This window comes from Megachile rotundata, chromosome 14 (assembly GCF_050947335.1).
Source record: "Megachile rotundata isolate GNS110a chromosome 14, iyMegRotu1, whole genome shotgun sequence".
Taxonomy (NCBI): domain Eukaryota; kingdom Metazoa; phylum Arthropoda; class Insecta; order Hymenoptera; family Megachilidae; genus Megachile; species Megachile rotundata.
Window position 1 is genome coordinate 5,410,587 of NC_134996.1, and position 22,596 is coordinate 5,433,182.

The 22,596-nt window shown below is 33.2% G+C and overlaps 1 protein-coding gene across 3 annotated transcripts in view; it reads left to right on the forward strand.

The window, feature by feature from the left end:
- Fas1 (fasciclin 1 Fas1 domain-containing) overlaps positions 1–22,596 on the forward strand; it is a 690,358-nt gene that overhangs the window by 523,890 nt on the left and 143,872 nt on the right. For all 3 annotated transcript variants that reach the window (XM_076539832.1, XM_076539833.1, XM_076539834.1), the window contains exons 4-7: positions 3,044–3,174; positions 5,516–5,612; positions 16,070–16,235; positions 17,669–17,829. In XM_076539832.1, the coding sequence (XP_076395947.1) occupies positions 3,044–3,174; positions 5,516–5,612; positions 16,070–16,235; positions 17,669–17,829 (555 nt within the window). The remainder of the gene's footprint in view (positions 1–3,043; positions 3,175–5,515; positions 5,613–16,069; positions 16,236–17,668; positions 17,830–22,596) is intronic.

A 22,596-nucleotide genomic window follows, 5' to 3' on the forward strand; every position in this document is an offset into this window, starting at 1 on the left:
AAAAGAATTCTTTTATTCAAAAATATATCCGAAGCGATGATTTGTAACATACTCACAACTTTTTCCATAGTCAATTTTTTCGGGGAAAAAAAATAAACGTACTTCAAAAGGGAAAAGATACAAAAGGGTTTGTACCAACAATTCGTTTTTTCTATTCCATGATAACCAAAGTCCTGGAATTTTGTGCAGCACCCCTATGTTTGTATGGAGAACGATGTTTTGTGGAAATATTGATATTTTCTAATAGGATTTTTAACACAAACGTTCATATGCGTTCCAATAAACTATCAAATATCAAAAGAATCTTATTTTTATTCTTTCCAGACTTTTAATTCGGAAGCATTCGTTTTTATAACTGGTTGTATTGATGTAATCTTTCAATTTTTTGATATAAGTTGTTATGATACATTGCAATAACCGATTTGTATTAATGGACAAATTTTTTAAATATAAATGACAGTGGTTGTACAGTTTTTGAAGTCAAGTATAAATAAAAATCATAGATTTTCTTATATGTGTGAACAAGAATAAGAAATATACTTTTATAAGGCTTAAAAAATTGCAATTTTAAACATTGTGTTAATATATATTACAATAATAGTATTATTATTATTATCTTAATATATATATTATTAATATAACTATAGTCTGAGATTATGACAAAATATAAATTGAAAATAATAGATAATAGATGTAATTAACTTTAGAAATCAAAAAATGCGGTTTTCTAATTTTAATATTATTTAATAATGCTCTCATAGTGAAGAATTTTTAAAATAATAATTAATATACATACATTGATAAGCAATGATTATTTTGGCCAGTGTTCAATTTAGAATATTTAAAATAATAATTTAACATGTTAAGATAATAAAATGATGATTCAATATTATATTAAAATAGTGGAAAAGTGACTTCATATACTACAACAGCAAGATAGTAGTTTAATACATTAAAATAGTAAAATAGTTTAATACATTAAAATAGTGAAACAGTAATATAATACAGTAAAACCGTAAAATAATACTTTAATACATTAAAATATTAAAATAGCAATTTTCAGAAGTTAAATTACCCAGGCACACTCCGGTCACCAAGAACCGAAATAATCCTGGATATAATTGCCCCGAATTTCTCCAAATAATATAAATAGCGTAAGCTATCCGGATTTCTATTACGAGTTCTCTATCTAAAATGATTTGCCTCGTAAAATGCAGGATCGTTCCACAGCCATTCTCAGTCCACCATTCTTCTGTTCCTATCGTCGCGTACGTCGACCTCGTAAGGGAACAAAACGGCGTTATCGAGCAGAAGAAGAATACTCGTCGAGATAAAAGAAAGAATCACGGTGATCGTGAAGAAAAGCGGATAAATAGCGGTGGGACGTTCCAGTCGCGTACTGCAGGATAGTAAATGGCGGTGTACCTTTTCCAATGAAGGTGGAAGCTGAAGAGGGCGCTGTTCTACCGGTATCCAACTCGACACCCATGAAATAGTTGCGTTTCTCGCCGCAGAATAAATACCCGGACCAGGTTCCTTCGTGTCCGTTTTTCCTCTTGTCTTCGCTTAATCTTCTTCTTCCATCGTTTCGTGTCCCCGTTTGCTCAGCAACGTCGTTTGTCTTACTGTATCTTTGCCACCAACACCATCGTCACGCTTGTATCGCTTGCCTCGCGATTTCTTCAGATCAACTATACAGAATCTTCATCCTAACGGTATCCACGATTCTTTACAGGGTTTGGACATTGCCAAATAGTGCCTTGCGAATCACATTCGAATAACATGCCTTCTCGTTCCATTCACATGGAGACACTATTTATGTAGTTTTTGATGTTTCTTCTTCTTGGCGTATCTTGAATATATTTTCTAAATATAACTGTTCACCGATACTTTTTAACTTTCTCTCAGATCGATTTTACTAATCGTATGATTATGTAACGATGCGAATTAAATAATTAACAAATAGATAAATTACAACTGAAATAACTAGTTGAACTAGTGAATATTTAGTCATATAGGCATAGTGCAACCAGTCAGTCACTAGTCACATCTATTAAGACAATTTTTAACTACTTATTTACTCGTTAGTTACTTTTTAGCATAACAAATTTGTTGGCTGCTATTGATTTTCTGCAAAGAAAAAAAACAAACGACGTGTTAAAAAAACGAAAATATAATTCATTTTCCGTATACTTTTATCTCCTAACAAATGAAATACCGCACCCAGTTAAACTCATTTTTCAAAGAGGTAAAATAACCCTGAACAAATAGGAAATATTGCTGGCTCCTCGATCAAACGGCAATTAAAAATATTATCAATTAAAGAGGATTGTAGTTGATTCTCCGCGACAAATTCATTTATCAAATTAGCTTAATTTCCCCGTTGAACGAGTTTGCATTTAAACGTAAACCGAGTAAATGATATCATATTTCAAAGTTCTGTAAATTCTTGTGTCAATTGTCGGGTCATGCGAGAAATTGCGATGGAAATTTAAGCTTATTCTGCGGAACACCGAAAAATCTGATCCATATGAACTGCAAATCGAGTCATTTGAATTCGTACGACTGATCCTCTCATAAACATGAATTTTCAACATTGGTTGTAGGACGAAATGGAGAAACTTCCCGTAATATTACGATATTTACTGTTATATGATGTTTCAATAAAGCGCCACGCTGTTTGAATGTTTTATGCGTTCCGGATACAGTCAGCAAAATTTCCATAGTTTCGCTATTAATTTCACATATTCTTTATTGACCATTAAGTTTTTAATTGTTTCCGACTCAAATAACGAAATGAATTTTTACTTCGATTTCATTTATTTTGTTTTATTACTAGTGTCAATCCTCAATATAAATAAAATCAATTTATTAAAAAATATAATAATTAGAATATGAAACTAATTATTTTATTTAGTTCATTTATGAACCTATACAATGACTCATTGCTTACTTATTAAGTTTTAAATAAATAAAATATGTTTATTTTATTAAAGAATGTTTACAAATCACTTCACGAGCGAATTATTTTATTTTGTTTCAGGTTCTGCACATAATAAACGAAGTGCTCGAACCTGTCCGCCCCAATTCTGCAGAAATGCCGATTTACAATCCAAACGCTTTCGAGTTTCTGAACCAGAGTGAAAACTTCGACTTGGGTGTACATCGTGTTCGGTAAGTGTAACATACCTTTTACATTAAAACAGTAAATAAAATTTTTCAGTATAAATTCATAAATGAAAATTATATCAACAAACATTTCTCGTTTAAAACAATTTCCAGTTTCTTCTTACCGTGCCACTTCCAGACTCGAACACAGCCGCAAAATCCGTACAAATCCTCCGAAAGATGTAGATGCAAGCAAGTTTGGTAGTTGTTTCTTAAGTAACTTCGATGCTCACTTTGTCAAGTCTTTATCGATATTTAAAGGCACGACGCCCGTGAAGCTTGCCATCCGAGCAAGTAAAACTTGAGTGAATTAGCTTCGCCCTTCCGAAACTTCTTTAAGCTTCGCTGCATTTCATTTACCGTTCGCACCTGTACACCGTTCTCGCTTGTTTCCGCAATGTGAAACACGAACAGAACTTTCTCAATATACTCGTCTGGCAATTTTTCTGATAGAACGGTTTTCCCGGTTGCTCCGCGTAAATTCATTCCTCGCGCTATACAACGTTAATTTGTCAATTTTTAATTCACGCGAAACGAGCAAAGTTGTAATGAGTAACAATGAACAGAATTCCGAGAGAAATTCGTAATAATCTGTTATTTGTTTGCGCTGGATTTGTAAGTTATTTATTTACAGTTTCATGGCTATTAGTTGTACGTTCTATTTCGCTAATGGAAGCGATAGTACGTAAATTGTACGCTTGAGAGCAAATCGGACTTTTCGAAGGAAAATATTGTAATTGGAAGAGGAAGTGCTTTATATGTATAGTGATTCCTCCAGATTCGAAAATTTGATCAGAGATTACGGGAAGAGTAACAGTTTCAGAATCTTGTGGTTCCGGGATTTGTGAATTTTTAGAATTAAGTAATTTAAAATTTAAGGATTTTTGAAATTTTAGGATTTAGGGAATTTGGAGTATTTGGGATTTTGGGATTTTGGGATTTCGAGAATTTGGGATTTCGAGAATTTGGGATTTGGGGAATTTGGGGCTTGGGGAATTCGAGGAATTTAGGATTTAGGGAATCTGGGATTTGGGGAATTTGGGATTTGGGGAATTTGGGGAATTTGGGATTTGGGGGATTTGGGGAATTTGGGATTTGGGGAATTTGGGATTTGGGGAATTTGGGATTTGGGGAATTTGGGATTTGGGGAATTTGGGATTTGGGGAATTTGGGATTTGGGGAATTTGGGATTTGGGGAATTTGGGATTTGGGGAATTTGGGATTTGGGGAATTTGGGATTTGGAGAATTTGGGATTTGGGGAATTTGGGATTTGGGGAATTTGGGATTTGGGGAATTTAGGATTTGGGGAATTTGGGATTTGGGGAATTTGGGATTTGGGGAATTTGGGATTTGGGGAATTTGGGATTTGGGGAATTTGGGATTTGGGGAATTTGGGATTTGGGGAATTTGGGATTTGGGGAATTTGGGATTTGGGGAATTTGAGATTTGGGGAATTTGGGATTTGAGGAATCTGGAATTTGGGAAATTTGGCGAGTTCGAATTTATGGAATTTATAACTTGTGGAATATTGAGTTTTGGGAATTTCGAATTTCGAGAATTAGTGATTTGAACACTACTACACTTTTAGTTTCAACTTCCAGATGGAAGTTGGAATCCCTGTAATTTGATAATTATGCGATTTAAAACCATTCGGATTTGCGATCACTACAACTTTGGTAAATTGAGATTCGCAAATTTTACGATTTTGGCTCTTTAGGATACTCAATTTCAATATTTAACCCCTTGCAATACAATATGGTGTCCAGAAACCTGATAAACTAGACTCGCATTTTCACTGCATTATAATATATTATAATCTGTATAATCAAGGATCGCTGATAGTAAAATGTACTTGAAATTTTAATTTTCTTTAGTTGCTTTAACGTTACATCAATGATTAGCTAGCTGTGAATGACGCAACTGTCTAAAAAATTGTAGGTTAATGCTTCAAACGAAATCAATAAGAAATAGTATTAAATCTAAAACAACTTCATTATATAAAAATAGCGTAACATTAATTAGTTGAACGTGCAACAAAAGCACGCCCTCGCTTACTTGAATCATAATAAAACTCGTTTAAAATCTTTAATTCTTGGAATATTAAACAATAATATTCTTGCGTAACATAAGTATTGAATTATAGAAACTTACAATTAAAACATATATAATTATAAAGTTATTATTATAATATTTATGTAAAGCTATTACATTTTAATGTTCAGAACAAGCAGAAATGATATTAATAAAATTTCGCCGTAATTGTTAATTACCGGAACTCGTTTAAGCACCAGAACATTTACCTTACTAACATTTTGTCCAATTAATGTGTACACTCTTTTTGTGCAGCACCTTCCGGCAGCGCATCGTCAAGGAAAAGAAGGAGGAAGTCTTCAAGGCAGACGGACGTTACACTTTTCTTATTCCCGTTGAGGAGGGTTTCAAGGTAAGCTCCTTAGCAACCTTCCCATATCGATCATCCCGAAAGGATCTTAATATCCTCGGTTGCAAAGCTCTGGGAAGATTCAGGAAATGGCAACTCGTCCGCTCGTCATCAGAACTGACAAATTCTGATCGATTACATTTGAGATGGTCCCAAAATTCATGAACTTGACGACGAAAGTAATTTAGTTATCATCGAGTATTTTATCGATAAACGGAAATAATTGATATTCTTAAGAAGATTAATGGGGGATTTGGAAGATTAATACAGGGTAGGCCGGAAATCGTAATACAACCGAGCAGAGGGTGATTTTACGTTAAAAAGAAGAAAATATTTTGGTATAACATTTTCTCATTCGGTGCTCCGTTTTCGAGCAAATCGACTGTAAAACGACCTGTAAGCGATTTAGTACAATTTGTTGTCATGTCTTCCACTGCTACGGTTGTCTGTTTTCGGAATAGTGTTTACAAACGATGATAGATACAAAATTATGTTAATAGAAATTTTTCAAGCATTTAACTTGAATTCTAAAACTACACAAACTGAAAATTTTCTCGTTACTTTGCTCCAAGAAAATCTTGCAAAACAGAAGTACACAATTTTAGAAGACTCAAACATAAGCTGAAAAAATGATAAATAAAAAATTATGTTAAAATAAATTTTTCAAGCGTTCTACTTGAACTCTAAAACACAAACCTATAATTTTCTCTTTAGTTTCCTTTGAAAAAACCTTGCAAAATAAAACTACAGAACTTCTAAACAATTTCATACATAACCCCAAAATAAATAAAAACTTACGCAAAAAAAATTCCCCAAGCGTTTAGTTGAAATTCTAAAACTACACAAATTGAAAATTTTTTCTTTCCTACAAAAAACCACGCAAAACTACAGAATTTGAAAAGACTTCAAACATAACCTGAAAAAAACGGCAAATCAAAAGCTCTGACGAAATAAAGTTCCGCAAGCGTTTTTCACTTAAAAAATCTTGCGGAAGGAAAATGAAAACAAACCATAAAGGTAAAATCAACGATACCTTTGATAAAAAAAAAATTGCAAACACATTTTTGACAAAAAATCAGCCACCCGTTTCAGAGAATTTCACGTTCGATATATCGGATAACGCATTCGTGGGTTGATTGTGCAATGTGTAGCTGCGAACGAACGTATGTGGATGTGTGGACTAGTTTAAAAGGAAAGGGCAGAATCGAGTTTCGGGCCTGAAAAGGCTCGTTTCGTTTCACGGTGAGAGCGATCGAAGCGTATCGAAAAGCACTCGGTACAGCACGTCGTCAGGGCTTTTCCAATCGAACGACGTCGATGCCTCAATGCTGGGATATAAGCAGCTGCAGCTCCCTTGGTACGAATGTGTGGTCGTCAACTCAGCCATTACCACCTTGGAGAAAGAACGCTGGAATTAATAACGACGAGAGAAAACCTCGTGGCGAATGGTCTTTGTGTTTTTGGAAAACGAACCGCTGCTGAGAAAGCTCGCTGAAAAATCAATGGGAAAAACACTTGGAGAAGTGAACGTGGTCTAACACCGACGGTCGGAATGATAATGGGGCGAACCGATGAAATGAAAGTAAATCTTCTATTTCTTGAAACGATGTTCTGTATAGTGGAATTCACCTCGATAAAATTCTCCCAACATTGAAGCGGAAGTGGTACTATATACGTTTGGAAATAACAAATTCTCTTTAGAGGACTAAATAAGGAAGTAATATTATTTATTATTTTTTGCAGGCTACTCAAATTTTTCATATTTCAGATTTTTTAATTTTTACGTTTTAGAATTTGGAGATTGTTAAATATTAAAATTTCTAACTTTTTGGGTTACTAAATTACCAAATTAGCAAATTCGTAAATTTTTTAATTTCGTAATTTTTAAATTCCCAAATTTCTAATTTTCCGAATTCACAAATTACAAAACTTCTATATTCCAAAATTCGAAAATTCCAGAATTCCCAAACTCCCAAATTCCCAAATTCTCAAATACCCAAATTCCCAAAATTCCCCAAATTCCCCAAATCCCCGAATTCCCAAATTCTCGAAATCCCAAATTTCCCAAATCCCGAATTCCCCAGATCCCAAGTTCCCCAGATCCCAAATTCCCCAGAGCCCAAATTCCCCAGATCCCAAGTTCCCCAGATCCCAAATTTCCAAAATCCCAAATTTCCTAGATCACAAATTCTCCAGATCCCAAATCCCCCAGAGCCCAAATTCCTTAGATCCCAAATTCGCCAGATCCCGAATTCCCTAGATCCCAAATTCTTCAGATCCCAAATTCTCCAGATCCTAAATTCCCTAAATCCCAAATTCTCCAGATCCCAAATTCCCCGGATTCCAAATTCCCCAAATCCCAAGTTCCCCAGATCCCAAATTCCCCGAATCCCAAATTTCCCAAATCCCAAATTCCCCAAATCCCAAATTCCCCAAATCCCAAATTCCCCAAACCCCAAATCCCCAAATTCTAAATTCCTCAAATTTCCAAATTCCTAAATTCTTATTTAGGAATTAGGAAAATTCCTAAATTTCCAAATTTCTAATTTTTCAAATTTATCAACTTCAAAACGTGAAAATTTATAAATGAGCAAATCACGCTACTTACAATCCAACTTTTAATGTTTCAAAACTTCCAAATTTTCACAATCCAAATTTTAAGTACATATTTTAGGGCCCCTGATCTGTAGACCTGCTAGTAACAGAGGCTTTATAAGCAATTTATACACTTCATGTTACCTTGTATCTTAACAATCATTCTTAATAAAAATACATTTATCATTCAGTTGTTATAAATTAATATATGCGTCATGTTATTTTATATGCAAGATTGAGCATGAAGGGATTAAACACGTTTTTAAATGCAAAATAATATGTATGAAAAATGTAAGTTGACTTCGTGGGCTTCTAAAATTCTTATGCAGATCTTTTAATTCCTCGTTTCAGTTCATGACATTAAAATGAACAGACACATGGGTTTTTGTCCAGTCATAAGCGCTTTCGTGACAGCTTTATCACCACGTCAGAAAGTATTATTCAGCTACTTTTCACCTTCTATCTATATTAAATCTCGAAACTACACCGATGACTCACGGAAGGAAATTAACCTTCCAATTAACTGATATAGTACTCCTCGTGCGAAAGTCAAATGTGGAGCAACAACTGGTGCAGATAAAATCGTTATATGTAACACGGAACACCATTTGTTCGCAAAATGCATTATGACAATTTTGAATTACTACATAAACGTTTTAATATATGTTTCAATTTGATTTGAAATTAAATGAAACAGAAGTATATTTCTGCTACCATAAATTGTATTTGTATAATTACTTAAAATGTTAATTTCAGCGCTTTCTAAAAATTTAAAAAATTGAAATAAATTTTATAAAGTAATATTAGTTTCAATCACAATTTATACTCAATTATTTTCAATTTTAAATTATGTACGTACTAAACACTGATAAGTTTAATCCTAATATATTTTATTATTATTTTCCAGTTTATGGTTTACAATCAATAGCAATCATTTCTTGTTACAGATGTACCACAACATTTTACAAATTACAAAATTTGAAAATTTTTAAATTTGGGAATTTAGGAATTTCGGATTTCAGGAAATTGGGATTTGGGGAATTTTGCGATTTGGGGAACTTCGAATTGGGGGAAATTGGGATTTGGGAATTTGGGATTTGGGGAATTTTGAATTTGGGGAATTTTGAATTTGGGGAATTTTAAATTTGGGGAATTTCGGATTTGGGGAATTTTGGATTTAGGGAATTTGGGATTTGAGGAGTTTGGGATTTGACGAATTTGGAATTGGGGAATTTTGGATTTGGGGAATTTGGGATTTGAGGAAATTGAGATTTGGGGAATTTGAAAGTGGGGGATTTTGGGATCTAAGGAATTTGAAATTGGGGAAATTCGGGATTTGGGGAATTTTGAATTTGGGGAATTTTGAATTTGGAGAATTTGGAATTGGGGGAATTTGGAATTGGAGAAATTTGGAATTTGGGGAATTTTGAATTTGAAGAAATTGGAATGTGGGGAATTTGGGATTTGGGGAAATTGGAATTGGGGTAAATTGGGGTATTTGGGATTTGGGGTATTTGGAATTGGGGGAAATTGCGGAATTTGGGATTTGTGGAATTTGGAAATTTAGAAATTTAGAAATTTGTGAATTTGCAGAATCGTTTGCAGAATACATGTAAGATCACATTACACTCTGCACATTAAAAAATACACCGTCTGATGTGTAATATAATTCTTAATTCTTTGTCGCATATTCAGAATATATTAAACCCGTAACGACGGTGTTGAAAAATAAATGAGAAAGGCAGACATGTCACCTAAAATAGACACGTATCAGTCACATTATAATTAATTATAAACCATCTTTCTAATTCGAGCGACTAGACGAACGCGACTGAATAAAAGAAGCAACGCTTTTATTTCTTCGGTTGTTGGCGTGAGCAATTTTCTGCAGCGAAGACGCAAAACCAGGAAAAACAACAGCAGCGAAATCGTTTTGTCTGCAGCCACGTTACGTGATTACATCTTACATGATATCGTGAATAATTTCACGAACCTTGGAGGCACGTACTGTTTGCAGGCTGCATTCAGAATTAGCTGAAAGAGAATCCGTGGAGCGGGGGAAAAATAAAGTCTAGACGGGATGTATTGAAAGTTCAACTGGTAAGAAAAAAGAAATGATCGACAGTACGGATTGAAATGATACTGTCTGCTGATCTGAAATTTCGATGATAAAGAAAATAAGATCTTTCTTGGAGATATAATCAGGTCTGCAACGGAAAAGAACAGCGGAGATTTGTACACTTTGAGGCAACTTCGTGGATATTGTGCGAGTAATTTCATTTTCTTCGGGCTGCTTTGGCGAAATACACGGATAAAGAGAAAAGATAAGGTGGGCGGGGTAAAAGATTGAAAGATAGACAAGAATAAATTGAGAAAACATAAGCGGTTTAAGATAATACTTATCTGATTTCTTTGAATTCCTTGTGAGTTATTCCTTGTGAATTCCTACTTTGTGAGTTATATTCTTTAGAAAATATGATCTTATTCCAAAATAAGATATTCATATAAATTCTGTATATGCGGCGTACTTTTAAAATTGTAAAACCAAGCTTATCTTTATTTTTTGGAATATTAATTATTTCTATTTTTTTTTACAATTTTTTTTTACATTATTACTTTTTGAAATAGAACGAACAACTATTGCCTTTTACAGCTGTTTATTACAATTTGTATTTCCAAATTTATCTCTTTAATATATTTTATCAAGACCCAGCAAACTTAATGGTTTTATTGCTGTCGAATCATTAGGTCACAGCGACGGAGCAGCTTTTATTTGAGGCCAAACTTAACCTCATTATGAAGATTTTGTAAGGGCGGTTGTTGTCCTCTTCTAATATTTTTTTAACCAATTCAGAAGTCCATTTTAACCAAGTCGCTTGTCAACCCCCATCAGCATGTCGATCCAACTCCACATTTCAATTTTTGGCAAAAATATTTTTTTGTGACTTTATAGATTCTCTCATCAAACTTCGTCTGCATTTTGTGTGGGTCTAGGCGAAAATCTAACCATCGCACATGACAGAGTAGACATTTCTGTAGAAGAAAGCATCAAGCGAAGTTACAAAATCACCTTTGCTTTCTTTTTATAAAAAAAATAGTCCGTCAGAGCGACTAGACTGCCGCGCCGCACCAACATTGAGTACCACTGACAGCGGCGGGTGTTTTGCTGAACTATAATATTTTTTTTATAAAAAGAAAGCAAAGGTGATTTTGTAACTTCGCTTGATGCTTTCTTCTGCAGAAATGTCTACTCTGTCATGCGCGATGGTTAGATTTTCGCTTAGACCCATAGTTTTTTAAATAAATTGAAAAATATCAGAAAAAATTGGTGCGCTTTTGGTGTCTTTCTTACTTTGATCATCATTTAAACATATTTAAATATTTACAATGTAATAACAATTTATATAGTTTTACTCAGGAAAATTCACAGATTCTTCTCGTGTAAAAAGCCACTGAATAGCTGCTACGGTAAAAGCACAAAAAGTTTCCAAAGTTGAAAATTTGCAATTTTTTTTTAAATTAATTTTCTCAAAAACTGTACGTCCTAGAGAAAAACGGATTTCAGATTCGTATTCAGCTCGCAAAAATCTATAAGAATTTCATAGTAGCCGTTACGAAATCAGTTGGCTGCTGTACAGTGTAATTAATTATATAATTACCATATGCAGTTTCCAATGTTATCAGTAATAAATTGGACATAAGCCACTTTCAAAATCAATTTTTCAACTACCAAAGTAACTGCGAAAATTTATACGTCCAAAATAATTGTATGTTCCGAATATATTTAACCGCATAATTAATAATGTAGTAACATGTACCACTTTATATTAATTGTTATAATAATCGTTTTTATGACACTTAATATATAATTTAATATAGTGCTACAATTAACATAGTTAATATAATTTGTTACAGTTACTACAATTAACACAAACATCTGACAAATGAACTTAGACTACTTTCAAAATGAACGGTTCATATAAGTAAAAGTACAAACCCGAAAGATTCGCTTATATAGAAACTATACTGTTCTTTTTTTTCAACCTTGCCATAACGGAAGTATTAAGAGTTATCTCTAGACGTCCTCAGAATCTGGATCGCACGGAACAGGCACGTTTTATCTTTGTCACGTGAGAATACCGCGTTTAATAGCGTGGCCGTGGCTTATCAGGAATCGGGAATCAATTCATGCCGGGTTCGCCGTTCAAGATCAAATGACCTTTACCGGGGTGAATCTATATGTGGGGAAATTAACAAGCAAAATCTAATCAAATCGATTCTGATGTTGATGAAATTTTGATGAAATATAACTGAAAAAGTATTTTTAGTACATTGTTTTTTTATGCACAATTATTTATATCAAAGGGGCGAAATAAACGCACAATATTGATATTTATATAAATTTTTGAATTTTGAAATTCTAAATGGTCAGTTATTTTTGAATTATGGCACATTGAGACTTTTTGAAATTTTAAAACTTTGAAATTTCAGTGTTGGAATTTTGGTACGTGGAAATTTGAAGCTTTTGGGGTTTGAAATTCATAGCTCCAGAAATTTGAAACTTCAAAATTTTAGAAATGTAGAAATTTGAAACTTTAGAATTTTAGAAATTCAAGAATGTTGAATTTTGGAAGCTTAATCATTTTCAAGTTCTGGCATTTGTTCTTTTAGGATTTTTTAATTTTAGGATTTTTGGGTTTTGAAATGTTATACTTCTAGGAATTATGAACTTTAGAAGTGTAATCATTTTTGAGTTTTATCACCTTGGGATTTTTTAATTTTCGGACTTTTTGGTTTTGAAATTTTAGAGGTCTAGAAATTTGCAGCTTTAAAAACTTAATCATTTTTGAGTTTTAGTATCTTGGGACTTTTGAGTTATTGCATTGTATTATTACCTACCAACTTTACTTTTAGACGCGTCAGTTGTAATATTCGTTAAAGTTATTCTTAGCTATATTTTTTTTCAATAAAATAAACCACAATTTGTAATTAATTTTCAAATAACAGTGCAATTGTTAAGGGTTTTAATGCATTAATAGTAAAACAAGAACCATGTTGACCTTGTTGAATATTTATTAGAAACTGGACTAAAACTTGCAAGCTGATAACAGAAATCACTAATCACATCTAAACAGACCTACCTCCTCATATTGAGGTTGTATCATCAATATTGTACAATTTGTAGTTTTTCACCGTATTATCCATATTCCTCAAAACCTCAAAACAAAAAGAGCTAAATACCTTAATATATTCAGATCAAAATAACGTTAACCTAAGAACTTACACCACTTTCAAAATAAACCACTTTCCACTACCGTTCACTCTTTGACTACGGCCGACTTTGATGCGTACTGATCGTACCATACAACGCGAATTGAGATAGAATGTGTGCCGAGAACGACGAACTTTTGAATAGGTATGCATTTTTGGTGAAAATATATTTCAGTAATCAAAAAACTGAATTCCACTACATTAAAACAATATTATTTATTTCTTTAAACCGAATTGGTATAAATTTTACGAATTTAATATTAATGTGAAGTGTCAGTAAGTCAAACTATGTCGAATACCTATGGGCGCTCTCTGTGTCACAAACGCAAAAAGTACTTATAGACACCTACAGTAGCCAAGAGGTTAATTATCAAAACTTCTATCATCAAAATATTAGAGAATTTGAATTATTTTGACTAAGGTAAACTGGGATAAGTGCAGACTGGTTTTTATAAGTTGGTATTTAAACGTAAGTATTTTCAGTCTGCTATGTAAATACTTAACGCTGTCGATATCGAACGCTTTGCACAATTACTACTATTTAATTAATATTAACTAGGCCCTTAATTTTCCTGGTACATTTTGAGTTTGACAGGAAATTGTTTAAAATGTCAACTATTCTGCACTTTCCCCGAAAATGGAGTAAGAGCGTAACTTGAAGTTAAATACTTTGGGACTTTATTTTATGTGCAATGGGGCAAGAGCAGAATTATTGACAAATTTGCTATAAAATGCTTTTTACTGCATTATGCAAGTACTCTATACTGCAAACAAATACTCTTAGCTGAAATATAAAAGGGGATATAGTGAAACAGAACAAGGAAACAAACATACTAAATGGAGAAATTTTGCTCATATTGTAATAAAAATAGCCTGTATACGCACTTACCCTGTTTACGACCTTACCCCACTTCACCTTATAGATTTACAGATAAAATTGTGATATTAACCATTGACAGTTTATCTCGTGACAATCAGGTGCTAGGTAAGACGTTCAAATTGTTTACTTTATCAAGGATATCAAAGTCCATGACTAGATTCTCTGCTTCCTCTGTTTTCTATGATTATTCTATCTGAAGAATAAACTAGATGTTTTTGTATCTAAGATTTTCATCTAGACTAACTAACGATTATATATTTTTTGGACTAAAATTCGTAATTTTACTATACTGTATTAAGCTTCATCTATCATTATTATTATCTTCATTTTCCAAATCTTCATTTTCTTGCCTCTTTTTCAAAATAAACTCATATGTTCATAGAGTTTCAGTAAAAAGAACACCCTGTATAATTGCAGTGTATCCAGATATTCGAGAATTCCTGCAGAAGGGAATCCCTATTATCGAGGATCATATTAATCGAGATGCTGTGCAATCACGGAACCGTGAAATGCAGAGCGGGCATCTCGGTCTGTCGGAAAGTCGAATAATTTGGAGCATGTAGAATCGAGAATTCGGGCAATCGTGAGTTTTTTCAATTAGAAACGCGTTCAAAAGGAACAGAAGGAAAACCGAGAACCTGTATTTGCGTTCAGAAAAGAATCCGTCTGGTTTGAAACTCGATCAATAGGCAACGTGATTTTATACACGAATTCCTTCGAACGGAAATCTACTCACCTGTAAAATGAAAACCAAAAATTTTATGACTGAAATTTCTTACCGAGGTGTCAGATATTCTTTCTACTGTTCCAATTTTATTATTATTTATGCAACGGAGGATTCATTGTGTTTCAATTCCGGTTCGTATTATGCTCTTTTTATAATTCTGCTGCAATTATTTCTGGGCATTCTTCCGTGAAATATCAAATGTAAACGCTGTATTGTTTTTTCTTTTATACCATAGTCGTATTGTTTAACGAACGTCCAGATATATGTGTATGTGCCGTTCTGATTACAATGTTTTATCCAATTTTTACGCGATATATTTGGAATCGTTATTTAAATAAAAGTATTGAAAATGAACCAACAGACAATCCAGCAAATTTTTAACACGCTTTAACCTTTGAAACTTCGATTGGAGTCATTGTACTTTGTTCAACTATTAAAAAAATAAGGCAATGTATTGTCCGGACTAAAATATAAAGAGCCGTGAACAATTTTGCTAACATTTTGTAAACCAATGTCGCTTATGATTTCGGCATTTAATGTTTTACACCAATATGTTGGCAAAGTTGCACAAAATATGTGATCATTAAAATTTTTTATTGGAAGGATTACGGTAAAACTGTTAAGTACTAGATCACTAGTGGACGAGTTGGAATTAAAATCAAACTTGAAATTCAATTATAGTGAAAATAAGAGCCAATTTTGTCGCATTCCAACAGTAATGTGCATCAAGTCTAGAATATTTTAAGGCAAGATGTTAACATTTGAGACATCTTTGTCACTAGAAGGTGAAAAAATTGACCCGCTTATTGAAAGTGGGAGATTAAAAATTGACCATAAACATATAATACAATTTATTTGCCAAATATAACATATTGTTATTATAAATTATGCTTTCGAGCTAGTCCATAATTTCGAGTCAAGATTGATGCAACTTTGTAGTATCGCAGCTACTGATTCTGTAATAAATTTTCTTTTGTTCTTTCACAGCCGACGCCAAGACCGGAAAAGGTTGACCGCGTGGTAATTGATGGCCACGTGATACCCAACCACGTCCTCTTCACAACCCCAACACCTGATAAAATACCTTATGAAACCCTTGCATTCAGCGATAACGTCAAAGTCACCGTTAGTTTCCGCAAGGAAAATGATAAAGGTAAGCTTCAACAATATGCATAAATTTAATGCAACAGATATTTTCGTACATAGGTCAGTAGATCAGTAAATACGTACACTGTAGAATTAGTTTAGAAATTTCACAGTTACTGTTTCTCACTTTACGCGGAGTATTCGTTCCACGTAGATTCATTTTGCGCAACTGGAAATCTATACGAGATGAATGTATTGGAAAAATTAAAGGATTCGGAAGTAATGTTGCTTTTTTATGTTACATTCAAAGAAATAAATTTTTAATAAGTATTTTTTTGGCAAATTTGAGATTCGGAGAATTTCAGGTGTGGGGAATTTCGAATTTGGGGAATTTAAGGAATTCTGGGAATTTTGAAAATTTGGGGAATTTGAGGAATATTGGGAATTTTGAAAATTTGGGGAATTTCGGGAGTTTGAGGAATTTAGGGAATTTTGAGAAATTTTGAAAATTTGGGGAATTTTGAAAATTTGGGGAATTTGGAGAATTTGGAATTTAAGGAATTTGAGATTTGGGAAATTTCGAATTTGAAAAATTTGGGGTTTGAGGAATTTGGGATTTGGAGAATATAGAATTTAGGGACTTCGAGATTTGGGGAATTTGAGATTCGGGAAGTGTACAATTTGGGGAATTTGAAATTCGTGAAGTGTACAATTTGGGGAATTTGAGATTTGGATAATTTGGGGTTTGAGAAATTTCAAATTTAGGAACTTTAAAATTCCAGGGATTTTAGAACCATGGAGTTTGAGAAATGTAGGGTTTGGGTAATTTCGAGTTTAGACAATTTGGAAATTGAGAAATTCGTGTTTCAGGATTTTGGTAGTTTGGGATTTGGGGAATTTGAGAATTTTTGAACTTAAACATAGCTCCTATATATTATTTGCATACTTAAAAATCTTAAAGTTTCAGAATTTGTAAAGTTGGGAGGGTAAAATTTTTTAAGTTTGAGAATATGGAAATTTATGAATATCTATTACATTGTTACGTTATATGTATGAAAATTTCATTAATATGCGTAGAACTGCATAAGCAGAGAATTCCATTAAAATGCTATATAACGAGTGGCGTCCGTAGAATACAATAACGTTCGACCAACTATGTACCGTTATAATTGCACTGTTCAAGGTTAATTTCCGTGGAATCAAAAACACAACCATGTTTAAAAAGTATATAATACAAAAGGATAATACAAAAAGACGATAAATACAAACTAATGTAAAGATATAAAAAGAAAACTCTCTATGCTACTACCGCGCATTTTACTTGTCTGATGGTCACAACGGAAGTGAGAAAGACTGTGGAAAAATATGGCCGAAAATTGGCACGCGCCTAACTTATGAAAACTAAAAATCCCTACATTAACTCCATTGAAAATCTAATAACTACAAAAGGACGAGCAACTTTCTTCACGCACTATAAATACTCTTAAATATAATTTCCAGTTTACGTCCAATCGGACACCATGGTGGACAATTCGGGTCATTCAACTGGAGTGGTGATGGCGGAAATAGTTAAAGCAAATATCCCGGTGAAGAACGGCGTGGTGCACTTGATTCAACGACCTTTGATGGTCGTCGACACAACCGTGAAGGACTTCCTCGAGGTCAGTGCTTTGATCCGTCTCTTTCTTTTACTAATAATAGCTGATAATCGATCTTATGGAAGATATGGCGGTTGCTTATCGTGTGACAATAACGTGTCTCAATGACCGCATTGTCATCATTCGTTCATCTCATCCCATCAACATCGATCTTTCTCGAACCACGGATTGAAATATTGAATGAAGCGGGATCGGCCAGCAGAGTCGGCTCGAAAGGCAATCTTTTATGGAAAAGGTCTTTTGTCTGAGAGGATTTATTTGTAGATTTATGTGGGGGAGCAACGATTGAAATAGAGAACGCGTGACTTCCTGCATTTTCATGCCCGAGTGCCGGTGTGTTGAAGTGAATTTTAACCGTACAAATTTTAATTAAATTCAAAACGCGTATAGGAGTATTTTAGTGGCTGTGTACGTTCATCGAATACTCGCAAAAATGAAGTTTACGTAAATATGCTTTCGCAACGAAACTATTTTAACGTAAATATAGTTTACTAATATATTTCTGTAATTTAAATGTTTTTATAATTCAAAAATTTGTTTATACTGTTTTTGAATCACAAAAATATGGTATATTTTAAATTATAATATACAAATATGTTATATTTCAAATTATAACATTTTTATAATTGTGAAATATGTTAGTAATAATTTATATACAAGAATATATTTCGTTTTATCAACGAGATATACAATGAATCTTCATAAAAGAAGTAAAAAAAATATAGAAATAGAATTACATCCTGCAATATTTACAGAATATCAATTCTTATTTAACGTTGATTTTAATTTTTGTTTTCAATTTTATTTAATATTTACTTCGATAAAATGGTCTGTTTAGGATATTGTGATACGTACTATCAAACGGGCTACACATATTTGAAGTTAATCCTTTGAGACTAGAAACTATCTAGCTGAAAATTAATTAACGCACATGTGCGGAATTAATATACATTACAAATATTCATGAAACGTGTTCAATTGAAATGAATTTCTGCGCTTTGATACACAATATCGTGACTATGCAACCTGTACAGAAATTTAGTAATATAGGAATTTGTGGATGTAGGTATTTTAGTATATAGCGATTTGAGGATATAGGTATTTGGGGATGTAGAAATTTGGTAACATAGAAGTTAGGGTAAATCACGATTTGGGGTTATTGGTATTAGGGAATGTATGGAGTTGGGGGTATAGAAATTTGGTAATCTGGAAATTAGGGTATACTATGATTTGGGAATATACAATGGACTTGGGGTTATAGGTATTTGGGGATATGAAGATTTGGTAACAAAGAAGTTAGGGTATATAATGATTTGGGGTTATAGGTAGCTGAGAATATATGGATTTGGGGTTACAGGTATTTGGGGATATGAAGATTTGGTAACGTAGAAGTTAGAATATACATATAAGGACTTGAAGGTATAGGTCATTGGGTATATAGTGTTCTGAAGACATAGAGATTTGGTAACATACAACTTTGGGTGCATAAGGATTTTAAGGGTATAGATGTGTAAGGACATATGTATGATGATATACATATATCACCATATAAAGGTTAGACAGGATGTGCGGTGATTTGCTGACATATGTATGTATTTGTAGATATATGAATTTGAGGACATGGAGATGTGGGGATAGGTACTTGGATATCTTGGTATCCGTGGATCCAAATATTTAGCGATCTAATAGACACTACAAAATCTAGCAAATTACAGTTTTAAAGGTTTGATGATCTCCATGTCTAGAGATCTGAAGATATCCAGATTTCAAGTCTCATTTAATAAAGCAACATAGTAATATTTAACGATTAGTCTCATTAAAAATCGCTTGTTTTCAAAAAGAGGTTTATTTTTTATACCCAATTAAAATCTATTTTATAAGACCTACTATAAAATCTATTTTAATAATTCAACTAAAATCGAATTTTATAAGATGAGATACATGTAACATTGAATATTCACAATTTCGTCAGACTTAAGATCAGATAAAAATTTCATTACGTCGATTAGCATTTAAATTAATAAAAGCGTTAATTGCAAAGTAATCAAAGGTTCCATGAAATAGAGCAATGGGATAAAAGTATTTTTAATTATTCATTACGAATCACTCTGCAAAGCACAATCTGTATGAGCTTCTGTCAGAAGTTTTCAAAAGAAGAAGTTATATAAGGTGTTGGCTCACAGTGACTGACAATGTATTTGCTGTATTATATCTTCTGAAGTTGGAAGATTCTACGATAGGATGACGGTGAGTTTCTCCATTGTCGAGGACGTTATTTCCCCGAGTTCCTTTTGATATCCGTATGAAAGCTTTTAAACTGCCTCTGGTCGAAACGTAAGTATTCTTCGTTTTCTCCGTTTCAAAAGCCTTCGATCTCAATGGCTCTTGCTTTGTTAGGTACAGCCTGCGGCTTTCTGGCCATGTCGAGACGTTAAAAGTTTAATCACCTATCGATAATTTAGATTTCTTCACGGTATTGTTCACTTCGATACGCTTTACTTTTATGGAACTATACAGAACGATTCACGCAATTGTATCAGGTTATAATTTCGTTACTACAGAAAAATATCGAAAAAGTAAGGTACATTGTTCAGAGTGTTGGTCCAAATTTCTTTTAGAAGTTCATACGTCAGAAATATTATACTTATCATTCTACCTAAAATATTTAACGAAGTTTGCTTTCTGTTCCACTCATAAACAATCAATAATTCAGACAGATTTATGTCGTTACAAAAGTATGCCAGCCCGATGCATTTTTCACGCAAACGAAGAAAATGATTCGTGGCGTACGTTTTTATGGGACAGTAACAGTACAAGTGTTAATAAAGGATCCAGAAATGAAAGACAGTAAAACAGAATGATCATGAATCACTGTTTTACGTGTCAAAAGCAAACAACACGTGTTACGATGCGAATTAAGGGTAGGTGGTAGGTGGGTTAACAAGAATTCACGTGACAAATGTTCGCGGACCACGATATCGTACGGGCCTGTAATTTCGGACTAGCAGCAGTCCATCAAATTTCGCGCAATAACGATTACCCTATTCAGTTTGACTGATACGGCTTTCGGGGCTGTGTAACACATGTCAAAATATACGTATACAACCGTGCCAACTGGCCGTGATTACACACGTTCGCGTAATGTTACATCGTATCTATAGAGAGGCAAGGTCCTTTGACGTTCGTGTATCGTGGCATGCGGCATATCACGTTCAGAGTACACAGCTACGCATCAGAGCTACGAATACTAATGTTCCTCTAATGTATCTTGCTGCCTGCATTCACAATAGATGTCACGCTTAAAATGAAACAACTTTGGATTCATTTACAGATCGTGCTAGGTAATTAGACGCCCCTCGTGTCTATGATCATTGATCCTATGAATTTCATATGGCTGCTAATGTTAAATGCAAGAATTGATTTTGGACAATAAAAGCAATATTAATAAAATATAAACAAATCGAAAAAAAATATATACTGATCGAATTGAGTAATCTCCTCCTTTTTCGAAGTCGGTTAAAAATTTAGGAAATTGGAAAATAGCTTAACACAAAAATGATGATGTTATAGAAGATAAAAGTAAACTGTATTTGGGCAATTTAAGTTTTGGGGAATTTGGGATTTGCGAAATTTGAGATTTGGGGAATTTGGAATTGGGGCGATTTGGAATTTGGGGAATTTGAGATTCGGGGTATTTGCAATTAGGGGAAGTTGGAATTTGGGGAATTTGGAATTGGAGGAATTTGGAATTTGGAGAATATGGAATTTGGGGAATTTGGAATTTGAGAAATTTGGGGAGTTTGGAATTTGAGGAATTTAGAATTTGGGATTTGGGGAATTTGGGCAATTTGAAATTTGGGGAATTTGGAATTTGGAGAATATGGAATTTGGGGAATTTGGAATTTGAGAAATTTGGGGAGTTTGGAATTTGGGGAATTTAGAATTTGGGCAATTTGGAATTTGAGATTTGGGGAATTTGGGCAGTTTGAAATTTGAGAAATTTGGAATTTGGGGAATTTGGGATTTAGGGAATTTGGGGAATTTGGAGAGTTTGGGATTTGGGGAATTTGGGAGATTTGGGGAATTTGGGATTTGGGGAATTTGGGATTTGGGGAATTTGGGATTTGGGGAATTTGGGATTTGGGGAATTTGGAATTTGACGAATTTGGGATTTGAGGAATTCGAGATTCGGAGAATTTGAGGTATTTTCGATGTGGCGAATTTGGGATTTAGTATTTGACAGTTTTTTTAATTTGTGGATTGGGTAACTTATGAATATTAAAATTTAGGGATTTAGAAATTTAATAACTTAATTTGTAAATTAAGTGTAGGAACGTAGAAAATTAATTCGAATCAAAGTGGTATTGAATAAAATAATTATGAATCTTGTTTCTCGGGAAGAAACAATTTTATTATTTTAATATATTGACTTTACTTCCTACTCACGGGAAACATACTATTTCTTCATTCCATTTCACATTAAAAATTTTTGACTTCACTCCATATTATTCAGTGCTTTATATTCAATTTTTCATAACATTCTACTTTATGATTTTACCCAATTTTTACATTAAATTATTTGAAATATTAAAAACCTTGAAATATTCATAATACATACTTATCTGTTAATTTCTCCATTAATAATTTTATTTAAAATTATGAAGCGATTTTTTTCATATACTTCTGGTGTTTTTAAAACAATAGTCTCAATAAATACACGCACAGATGCCTCGAAATATTTTCATAGAACACGTTACAATCCAGCTACAT